Below are 12411 nucleotides of genomic sequence, written 5' to 3' on the forward strand. Positions count from 1 at the left end.
GAGATGGAATGGGCAAGATCCACATAGAATGAGAAAGCTACAATGTGTTTCAGCATGCGCCCCTAAAGGGAGTACTTGCATCAGTGAGATTACAGGTCTATTGATATATCAAAGCACGTTTTCATACATTGCTTAAGAAATTAGCTTCATTATTTTGTATGTTGTCTTCTATAATATTTTTGTGCTTAGAGTCAATCATCTATCTAGCTTATTGCAGAACTTCAGATGGACATGGGATTATTATAGACGTTAAGTATTCTCTATTATTTTCTTTTTGGAAAATTTTACTGAGATAAAAGGTATCATTTATACTTAGGATCTCCAAATCTTTGATTCTTTTGAAGAAAAGGGATTATTTATATGATTGAATAGACTACTTGTTAGAGAGCGAGGGGTCCTGTTATTTTGGTTGCTGAGGTATAACTGCCGTTGTTTCTCTGATTTCTTAGTAACTGCTCTGTGAATTGTTGATTAAATTGAACAAATATTCTTAAGCAACTATTATGTCCAAAGCAAAGCACTAAGTGCTAGGGATACAAATTTCGAAATGAAACCTCCTTGCCCTCTAGGAGCTTATATCCAACTGCAGTCACAGTGTCAATTAAACCTGTTATGTAGGCCTACTCTCTTTGCATGCTATTCTGTCCCACTATTATGGACTGACAGAATGCATTCATTATGACCTTTTTCCCTCTAGGATTTTTTTCAGAGTATCCTTCACTTCTGTGTTCCTGAAACTGTAGATCATTGGGTTTAGCATGGGAATGACAAGGCTATAAAACACAGAAACCACTTTGTTGTATTTCCAGGAATTTCCTGCTTTTGGCTGCCGGAGGTACATGAAGAAGAGAGTCCCATAGAAGATGATGACCACTGTCAGATGGGAGGCACAGGTGGAGAAGGCTTTGCACTTACCCTCGGAGGAATGAATCTTCAGGATGGAAACCAGGATGCAAATATAGGAAACAAGAATAGTCAGAAGGGAACTAGTGAGATTCAAAGCAGAGAAGATCAAGAGCTGTTTCTCCTTAGAGTGAGTGTCTGAACAAGACAGTGCCAGGAGTGGTGGGTCAGCACAGTAGAAGTGATGGATAATGTTGGAATCACAAAAGGATAACTGGAAAGTCAGGATGGTCTGTATTATTGAGTTCAGGAAACCATAGGTATATACACCAATCACCAGCTCACTGCAGACCCTTTTGGTCATGATGGCTGTGTAAATCAGAGGGTTGCAAATAGCCATATAACGATCATAGGCCATTGTGGCCAAGAGGAAACATTCTGTTGTGGCAAAAGCACTTGAGAAGTACAGCTGAGCAAAGCATCCTGAGAAGGAAATGGTTTTCTTTCTCACAATTAAGTTTTGTAGCATCTTGGGCCCAATTGAAGATGAGTAACAGAGATCAATGAAGGCAAGGTGGCTAAGAAAATAATACATGGGAACATGAAGTCGTGAATCAAGCTTGATTAGGAGAATCATTCCAAGGTTTCCAATGAGAGTGATGAGGTAAATTGCTAGAAACACTACAAAGAGGGGACCCTGTAGCTCTGGACGATCTGTAAATCCCATGAGGACAAATTCTGTCACAGTGGTACGATTTCCTCGGGCCATCTTTTTCCGGAACTTTTCTCTGTTGTCAAAAAGAAGAAATTTGTCTTTAAATATATTCTATCAGTAAAAGATGCTGAAAAATGATTTTACTTTTTTACTCTATGTCAGTGCCAAAAGTTAAGGATTAGAAGACCCTCCAAAATACCATGGGTTAGTCTATCTCATTCTTCAAATGTAGGGACTGGTAGAGGGTATTTCTGGATTAGGAAATTCATTCTTTCAATTCAGGTGCACACCTTCTTTGCCATTTATAGCCAGAGAACTGCCTAAAGTACAGGGTTATAGAGACTGGATGTGTCAAATGCAGGTCTTAAACCCAGATCTTCTTGGAACCAGGACTGAATCTCTATCCACTACACAATACCTTGCCTTTCTCTCTCTCTCCTCTCTCCTCTCTCTCTCTCTCTCTCTCTCTCTCTCTCTCTCTCTCTCTCTCTCTCTCTCTCCCCCTCCCTCCTGCCATATCCTTCAGAAACTTAATTTTTTTCTGATTCTTGTCAAAGAAATATTCTCAATACATAGGTCAGAGATCAGACCACATCACTCTGCTGATCAAAAATCTTTACTAGGTCCCCATTGTTAACTGAAGAAAACACAAATGCTGTAGCTAGGTAGCAAAAGCCCTCCATAATCTGTCTCCAATACTCAATACTACGTTTCTTTGTACTAAATTAGATTATTTACCATTAATCAATACAACCCTGTCCTCTCCTATGTCTGTACATACATGCAATCAGCCCTCCCTCACTCAAATCAAAGTCAACTGCAAGTCATGTCATCATTTACCTGATGTCATGGTCCTCTTCGAGAACAAAGGACAAACACAACAACAACATGCACTCCATTACTTATAGACTCCCTCATCTCTGTTATTTGTTCATGGACTTGGCTCAGGTGCCATGCCTCTTTGAAGTCCTCTCTGATCCCCCAATCTCTCAAGCCATTCTGTTTGGCTTATACTATATTTCCCATATTTATATTAATAATAACAATTCTTATTTGTGTAGGAAATTAAGGTTTACAAAGTACTTTCCTCAAAACACTGTGAAGTGGGTAATATAAATATCACAGCTGTTCTTCAGATGAAGAAACTGAGACACAGAAAGGTCAAGTAATTTGCCCAAAGTTACATAATTAGAGAGTCTTATTGCTCACCGGGCTCAATGGGGCTTGAACTCATGCCTTCTTTCTTCAAGGTCAATGTTGTTGCTGCCTCTCTTATGCACTTCATTATATTTTTAACTTTATTATATTTATTTATGTATATCTCATTCTCCATCCCCCTTGCTGGACTACAAGCTTCTTGAGAACAGGACACAATATAATTTTTTAAAAGAATCTTTTATATCTCCTTCAGAACACAGTATAACACCTTTCAAATATCAGGTAGGTGGTTACGAAGTATCTATTGAATTGAATTTAAATTTTTGCTGGGGAAGAGAAGTTTTTTCTTTGCTAGGTATTTATTGCTGTAATTTTAGTACCAGATGGAGGCTTCATAGATAATCTTCACTTAAAATAGGCACTCAAAAGCATTTAGAGCATTTCTAAGCATGCAGGGGCAAAGATTCTGGACCATAGTAAATGGAGAAAAATCTCTAGAGATTTTACAATAAGAAACAGCAAATATCTTTCAAAATAACTACAGTCGCCTACTCTTTGGGCATGTCTTGTTTATGGTTAATAGAGCCTGATTTTATTTTCTTATTTTCCTCTTGTACTAATAGCTTTTCTAAAAACCATGAGATATTCAGAGGCTTGAGATGAAGAATTTAACTCTGTGTAATGATCTAAAAGTATTTTTCCTCAGTGAATATGTTCTTTATTTTATACCACTGAAATCCAAGAAAATGAAGATAGAATGCCATGTTTAAAATCAGGAAGATTCAGTTTCAAATTCTACCTTTACTGATTACTTAAAATTGTGTGACCCTGGAGAAATCATTTCATCTCCCTGTTGTTGCTATTGTTGTTTGTCCTTTGTTCTTGAAGAAGACCATGACATCATGGAGGTGATGCCATGACATGCAAGTGAATTGCATTTAAGTGAGGGAAGATTGTGCAAAGTCTCCTGCCTCACTTTATTCTCTGAAGTTATCTGGGTCCAGTGGCCAGATACATATCAGGATGACTGGAGATGCCCCCGGATGCAATAGAAGACCTTGGCCTTTTAAAGCTAAGGTCTTCAGCAGGTCTCAGTTTGACTGAAGCAATGTCTACAACTCAGACAACTTACTTGGATTGCTCTACTAAGTTATACATGTTTTGAATTCCATGTCAGTACAGTAGGCTCCCTACTGGAAGCTCCTTATTCTGAAGAAATAACAGGTGAGCCAATAAGATTTCTTAAGCACTTACTATGTGCCAGGCACCATGCTAAGTGCTGGGGACATGAAGAGAAAACATCTAGGTCTCTCAAAAAAAATCAGAAATCTTTTCATCTTCTACTGTTTCTTAGATAATATAGATCAAATCATTTCCCTCTTCTCATAGGCATGCTGCTGCATGGTATATTTATCCCAGAATTATGGTTAAGTCTAGAATGTGTGTATTTTCTCTGTTCCTTAGCATTAATATTAAAAAAATATTTTACTAAAATTTGAGATGGGGCAATTTGGCCAAATCCCAAATGTTTGTGTTTGGCTAACCACATTCATGAGAAGTGTGTGAAAATTTTTAAAATTCTCATGTCCATTTAAAAAATTATTTTTTTCAATCAAGCAACCAATCAACTGATATTTATTGAGTTCCTCCTTTTGCTTACTAGATGTGTGATCCTGAGTTAGTCAGCTTCTCTAACACTCAGTTTACTTATTTGAAAAATGGAAATAATACTAGCATGACCTACTTCAAAAGGCTGTTGAGAGGAAAATGCTTTGTAATTTAACTATGATAATGCTGATTATGTTAATCATTTTATGGTATATAAAAAGAAACATTTCTTCCACACAAAATATGGAAGAATTTCCAATCAATTCTTCTTTTATGGAAAATATCTACCAGAGTTCATTAGTAGGTACCTTTCTTCATGGTCTGCCTTGGAGTATATTAACACCAAATGACTGATTTCTCAGAACTAGACATACTTGCAAGGATCACTTTTGAATGATCACTTTTTGTTAAATTATCAGTTTTTTGCCATGGAGAACATGGCTTGATACAACCACTTAGCTTCTCTAAAACTCAGTTTCCTTATCTGTAAAAAAAATGAAGGTAATGTTAACACCTACCTCAGAGAATTCCTGGAAGACTCAAATAAGGTAATTTGTGTAAAGTGCTTTATAAATTATAAAGTGCTATAAAAACACAGACTACAATTTTTATATATTTTTGAAAATCAACTGCTTAAAGTGCCCAGAACATACTAAGTGTTCATTTTTGTTTAGTTGAATCCGATGGCACTTGTTGCTGATGTGTACATACACATTTGCTCTTATTTGCAATTCATTTTTCAGTCATTTCATTTCTTCAGTGGTGAGTTAACTGAATTTGGAGTTAGGGGAGCTGGGTTCAAATTATGCCCCTTGTAATTTTGACTTGTATGACTTTGGAGAAGTCACTTCTCAGCTTTGGACCTTATCTTCTTCCTCTTTAAAATGAGGGGCTTAACTTGGATGGCCCCTGAGATCCCTTCCAGATCTGAATCTAGGACTCTATTCTTTATTCTTTCATTTCATGATTTTGATTTTTTGTTCAAACATTCCATCCAAGAAGTAAATCTATGAAGTGACAATGTTGCCTGATTATAAAGCTACTCTTACACTGCTAGACATGGACTAGCTAACAAATAGTGTTGAACTTTCCAATTTTAGTGTATTTGCCAACACTCATTGACCTCTGCCTTCATAAATATATTTATCCTACTCATGAATCCCATTCAACACCATTTGATGATTACTCTTTAAGCTTTATTTAGTTAGTCAAACTAAAAGTACCTTGTCTGCCTCCCACAAATCAGCATGGCAGAGAGAAAAGGCATACTCCCATGGCCTTTTCTCCTTGTGTTTTTTTTCAAAGGGAAGGATAGATTTTGCCTTTTTAATGGAATAATGATAGTTAACCTTCTATAGCACTTTTCGGTTTACCATGTACTCCCCTCACAACAACCCTTCAAGTTAGGTAGTATATATAAACATTCCCATTTTATGGACAAGGAATCCAAGATTCAGAGAAGTGTTATAACTTCCTGAAATTCATACAAGTTACTAAGTGTCATAGCCAAGACTCAAATTCAGGGCTTCTGACCCCAAGCCCATTGTTTGTTCCCATTCTATCAGTGTTGCCTCTGACATGGGAACACTAATAATTATCATAATAATAATGCAAAAATAATGAAAACAATAATTTACATTTGTGTAGGGCTTTATTGTTTAAAAACTGCATAGAATCAGATGATCAGGGGTACAGTCCCAGTTATTCTGCTCATTACCTTAATAACTTTGAGCAAGTCACCGTGCTTCCTCATTATTATAATGAAGTAACCTTTAAGATCCCATCCAGCTCTAGAAAGCTCTATGAGTAAATCTTGTCAAAAATTCCAACTTTATAATCCCCTTACTCTCTTCTAGTTGTAAGAGAAGCAAAACTTGTCCTAAATGGCACCAGGGCCAAATAGTCCTCTTGCTATTAGTAAACCCAGAACTCAAGTGCTTTTCTTTCCTGACCTATGATTTTCTCTACCCTCAACAAGTTACAAGTGTCATAAGAATGAATACAACTCACCAACCACCTATAGGAAGAAAGTCAGACAGGCTTCCCAGACTGCATTTAGCACATCCACTTGGTGTAATTCCAACACAACAAATTGCCTCCTTCATGTCTGAATGGAAAGCTTTATTTGTTCCTTACGCACAAGAGAGCCCTCGAGTATTTGTAATGGCAAATATATAATGAGTTTGTTATTCCACAGCTTTCTTTCTACCAAGGGAACAGTTTATTAAGAGTTTGTTGGGGATATTTTATATTTGGTTTAAAAGACCCTGAGGAATTGAAATCCCTGAATCATCTCCAGCTAGAGGCACAAAGCCAGTAGTAATACTTTTGCACCACCATCCTAACATCATTCATGTACAGCCTTGGGACCTGAGTCAAAAAGACCTTGGAATAATGTTATTAGTTCAGGCTCCTGAGGAAAAGAATATGAGCCTAGATGAACTTGAGGGTGGATGCCTAATCCTTATGGAATAGTGCATTTGAAAAAGGAATAGAGGTAGAGGTCAGAAAATTTGTTTTTCCATGACAAGGCCCAAAGCCGTCTTGGACAAGAGTTCTCAACCAAGGGTACACCTGTTCCCAGGATATAGGAGAAACTTGTCAACCTATATTAATATATTAAAGCATTTCAGATGCTCTGGGCTAATTTCTAATCAATTAAGTTACAAAATATTTGGTATACATTTAGAAGAAAAACATTTGATTTCTTTTCTGCATAGGCGTGACAGTCTCTAGAATTGATTTTCTTTCATTGAATAGGGTGTACAGGAGAGTTTACTGAAAAGCCAAGGGGTTCAGGAGCCAAAAGAGATGGAGAGCCCTGCTCTAAGGAGTTTTTATCAGGTTGAAGAGGACTGTGGATAATGAAAAATATGTACACAAGATTTTAAAAAATAATTTCATTTTCCCCAAAATGAATGTTTTGGATTTCAGAAGCAATTTTTAAAAAAGTTGCATTCCTTGACATTTGCTAAAGTTATAGGAAAAGCCAGAGAAGCAAATAGACATTGCATTTGCTTGTGTGAAATAAGACTTCAGTTCTTAGTTGCAGCATCACTGATTCCAGCCTCAATTGGTCTCCCAAGTGAGCATCTGATACATAAATTACATGGGAAGATGTTGATTCGTACCGAGGCTCTTCAATGGCATGAGATCTCTTTTGACAGTGGGTCTAGACAATCAGATTAGAGATTTGAGTTCTGGCTCTGACTTTTATGATCTTTGGTATGAGAAAAAAGAGAAAGAATCTAGCTTTTATAAAATCCATGAAAAAAATGTCATTTTTGCTCAACCATAAGCCTATATTTATAGATATATAAAAACATGAGTCCTTAGTTTTGTGTTTTTTAGCACAATTTGTAAAAGAATCTGAACTGAGGACTGCAAAAAGCCAATGTAAACTAAAAGCTAAAATTTCCCTACCTTCGATCTGGGGCACGAAGCTAGAATGAGGATATTCCTTAGATGCCCCCACCAAGTGATAAACTTCTGGTAGCATTTTAAGTATAGCTAAAAAGGAAGTTTTTGTGAATTTACGTATTACTATGAAAATCCAAACACTAGATATAAAGGATTTTTCCCATGTGTATGTTTAACAAAATATCAAATCAAGGAGGAGCTAGAGCAAATTCATATTGCAAAACTAACCACGGTCAAAGTGCTCCAGACACTTAACCTGCCTTTCTCCCTCAGGTCTGAGGTAGGGTAAGAGTTGGGGGAGGGATGGGTAGAAAAACCATCAGAGCCAGAGGGACAGAGGTCAGGGAGGGAGAAGGAGAAAAAAAAGGAAGAGGAAAAGGAGGAAGATAAGTAAGAAAAGAAAGTAAGAAAGAGAATCTCTAAAGAATTTTATATTTAAAGGGGGCTAATAAAGCCTGGCTGTAATACATAGTAAAGATGCGGTCTTCAACACAACATGTAGTACAGTGGATAGAGTGCTGAAATTGAAGTCAGGAAGATCTGACTTTGAATCTCACTTCAAACACAGGTAGGATGTGTCTCATTTTTGTCTTTATATTCCCAGCATCTACCATACTGCCTGGTATATAGTACATGCTTAATTAGTTCTTGATGGTTTATTGACTTATTGGTTGATTATGGGGGTAGGAGAGGATGATTTGGTATCCTGGAAGTATTTGACTTTGAAAATTAAATGTAGAGATGATTTTCTTACTGATAGAGCCCATAATTTGCAAGGACAGCTAGATAGCATGGTGGATAGAGTGTTGAGGGTGAAGTAAGGAAGTCTTATCTTTTTGAGTTCAAATCTGGCCTCAGACACTTGCAAGCTGTGTGACCCTGGGCAAGTCACTTAACCCCGTTTCCCTCAGTTCCTCATCTGCAAAATCATCTGGAGAAGGAAATGGCAAACTACTTTGGTATCTTTGCCAAGAAAACCCCAAACGAGGTCACAAAGAGTCAGACACGACTCATACTACTGAACAATAACAACATGAATTGGCAAATGCTGTGTTTTTAGCAGTTTATTACCTTAGGAAGAAATGGATGCAATTCTAATTATTGGAGATACTAAGATGTGAGCTATTTAAAATAAACTTTGGCAAAAGGGGTAAAATGAAGAAACTCTCCTTTGTCATTTTTCCAGGTTAAAAACACAATAATGCTGAAGGCAAGCTCATAGACCTGGGCTTATCCAAAGAGCATCAAATTTCATTGTCAAGCCCCAGTCATATGGTAACATAATATGGGTTTGCTGAGTTTGTGTGTGTGTGTGTGTGTGTGTGTGTGCGTGTGTGTGTGTGTGTGTGTGTGATATTTATGTCAATTATCCACCATTCATGACAGCGGGGAGGAGTATGTAAAGCAAGATCCATCAAGCTTTGAGCACTGCGTGGTATACAGCCCCTGTTCCTGCAAGTTGGTCTGACAAAACAGAAATGTATAGCTTACAGAGATTGTTCTTTGTCCAGGTGGTCAATGAAAGCCAATTCCTATGAGTTATTAAAGGTGAAACCGGAAGCCAAAAAATGGCCTTGTGGAATTTCAGACACAGTGTTCAGATCCTGGCCAACAGTTCAACTAAATTAGAAGAGAAGGGATTTTATGAAGAGTGTAAGGTGCTAAGTATGGTGAAATTTGGAAGAGATGTTTTTAAGGCTGTTTTTAAACACCAGCTTTAATCATTTATAGAGTGAATTTTTGTCCAAAGAAAGTCAACAACTATGCAAAAATGTTTGTAAAGTACTTTGCAAATGTTAAAAGGTTACATATGTGTTTGCTGCTGCTGCTGCTGCTGCTGCTACTGCTACTACTACTACTACTACTACTACTACTACTACTACTACTATTACAACTACTACTACAACTACTACTACTACTACTACTACTACTACTATTACTACCACTACTACTGGATTCAGGCACTGATGTTCTTTATGAAAAAGCCATGGTTTATTGCTTCATAATTATTTCTTATCTCCCAGGAAAAGGGTTCATGAAAGTGAACTTCTTTAAATGCACAGGTCAAGGTTATTGATAATATTTTTGTTCTCACATGGCCAAAGAACTAATCAGGTTCAATAATTTTGTCAGAAATCTCAGGAAGACATAAGCACACTAATCCGTCATTGTGGCATGGGAGATGTATTTATGATTAGCAGTAGATGCCCTTGGTCCTATACAAGGAAAATTCATAAGAATAAATTGTGAGCCGAGGTACAGATCAATCAGTGTGGAATTAAATTTCAGATTGACACTTCCAAGATATCAATGTAGGGTAAGAAAATATTGAAAAGGCAGAGCCCTGGCTGTGAAGTCACAGGGCACTGGTTCAAATCCAGCCTTTCATATGTCTTCCTTTGTGACTTGGGGTGAGGTCATTTAACTTCACTAGATATTAGCTTTCTTATCTATAAAATGAGAGGGTTAGACTGGATGGCTTCTATGTTCCTTTCTGGTTCCTGTCTAGGATTCCATAGCATTGTGGCAAATTTCCTGCCAGGTTACATGATTCTTATCATGCTATGCAGAAATTTGAGGCAAAATAATGGTTTTCTTGATTCAAAGGACTTAGAACAAGAAGGGATCTTAGATATCACTTTTCCAGTTCTCTCATTTCGCAAACAAGTGAACTGAGAGCCTCAGGCATGGAAAGTGAGTTGGCCAAGATGTACAACTAGTAAGTTCCAGAATCAGATCTTAAATCAGCGTGTTCTTTCTCCAAATGCAGTGTGCTTTCCAGTGGACCACATTGCCTCAGTTATTTTCTGGGTAGGTGTTCTATCCCTATGCTTTTGTGTATGAGCCCAGTAATGCACTAGACCTTTGTCACTGGAGGACCACTGACTTCAGAGGAGCTAATAACAAAATTGGCCCTGCAACTTTGATGACATTCAGCCACATCAGTCATTGAAGAAAAGCCACCAAGTCAGAGAGAGGCTAGGATCTGTACTTAATCAGGGATCCCACACACCCCAAAGAACTTGCATTATTATATCTTTTCCTCTAGGTCCTCTGTGTTCCATCTGTACCTACCCATTCAAGGATAGTTACCCTGGGAACATTTGGCCAAGGGTAAATTTGTGATATGGCATTCAGAGAAACTGTGTCACATGGAAATGTTCTGGATTTTGTAGTTCAGATGCCCCTGGCTGTCACTGTAACTGAGATATGGGGTTTTAGATTTGGGAAGAGTGGTTTGTGAGACACTTGGATTATCAGCTGGTAGGTTTGTGCAGTGCCCTAGGGTGGAAGTATGGTGGTATTCCCCGCTCCCCCCCCCCCCGCAAAAAAACCTACTTAATAATGAATCATAGAACAATAGGAGAGCCTAAGATTTGACAAGGCAGTGTGGAAATCTTAGAAAACAATTAGTGATGGTTATTACATACTTTTCCCCAAAACCTTCATGTATACAATGTGTATATCATGATCAGTGAAAACAATCATAACTTCTCAATTATACTTATCAACAGTTCCCATGAGTTTGAGCCAGTGAAAGGAAACCACTTAAAGAAAGTTTGTTTCTTTAAATAATGAAGAACATGGTCACAGTTTTTTTTCTTCATTCAACAACTCAGTTCAACCAATGTTTATTAAGTGTCTAATAAGTGCCAGACACTGTCCTGGACACTGGAATTACAAAGACAAAAGCAAAGTGATTCCTGCCTTTGATGAGTTTACACTCTACTGGGGAGTCACAACACACACACAAGTGAAAAATACAAATCTGTGCATAGCAATACAAAGCAACTTCAAGAGGGAGAGACCACTGATAATTGAAAGAAAATGGAAGGTTTTGTGTTGGTGGAACTGGGCCATGCTTTGAAAGAAGCTCTGGGTTTTCAAAGAAGGAGGAGAGGAGAATGTATTCCAGACATGGGAGGACCATTTGTTGAAAAGCTAAAATGGGCCAACAGTGGATCTGGAGTCAGGACACCTGGGTTCAAGTATGCTAGCTGGAGTAAGTCCTTTAAATTCTTTGAGCCTCAATTTATCCCTGTTTAAAATGTGGATAATAATACTTGACCTAACTACTTCATAGGGTTATTGTGAGTACCAAATGACATTATATATGGAATCCACTTTGTAACCATAGATTGCTACATGAATACCAACTATCATTATTATTTTATTTTCTGTGTTGCCTTTGTTCTAACAGTTTTCATATGCTTTGCCATTTTTTTTGACCATTCAAACCAACTATTTATCAACATGTAATTATTGGGAGCATCCTATGTGTCAATTATTATATATAATCTCAAAGTTTCCCAGCACAATGGGCATCATTTGAATTAGATTTTAATTACTTATAGAACTTAAAGAACAGGTGTTACTCTCACTACTAATTTTATTATATACAAAGTATGTCATTAATTCCATATCCTCATGACATTTCCCCCCTTAGATCAGGGATTCTTTTCATGGAGTCTTTTGGTAGTCTGGTGAAACCTTTGGATCATTTCTCAGAATAGTATTTTAAAGTGCAGCAAATAAAATACATAGAGTTACAAAAGAAGCCAATTATGTCAAAATATATTTAAAAAACAGTTGCATGGAGCAGTTAAGAGCCCCTGCCTTACAGGGACCCAGACTGAGCATCAAGACATTGAACATTAATACAATAC

The 12411-nt window shown here is 37.3% G+C and overlaps 1 protein-coding gene across 1 annotated transcript; it reads right to left on the minus strand.

Annotated features, from left to right (window-relative positions):
* Positions 1 to 676: 676 nt before the first annotated feature.
* Positions 677 to 1612, minus strand: LOC118855538 (olfactory receptor 1030-like). The gene has a single exon (XM_036765660.1). The coding sequence runs from the start codon at positions 1610 to 1612 to the stop codon at positions 677 to 679; it is 936 nt and encodes a 311-aa protein (XP_036621555.1).
* Between the last annotated feature and the right edge of the window lie 10799 nt (positions 1613 to 12411).

The sequence above is a fragment of the Trichosurus vulpecula genome, chromosome 6, assembly GCF_011100635.1.
Source record: "Trichosurus vulpecula isolate mTriVul1 chromosome 6, mTriVul1.pri, whole genome shotgun sequence".
NCBI classification, from domain to species: domain Eukaryota; kingdom Metazoa; phylum Chordata; class Mammalia; order Diprotodontia; family Phalangeridae; genus Trichosurus; species Trichosurus vulpecula.

Bases quoted from the DNA above. Each gene is read 5' to 3' on its own strand.
- LOC118855538 (XM_036765660.1), bottom strand. From the start codon at position 1,612: ATGGCCCGAGGAAATCGTACCACTGTGACAGAATTTGTCCTCATGGGA.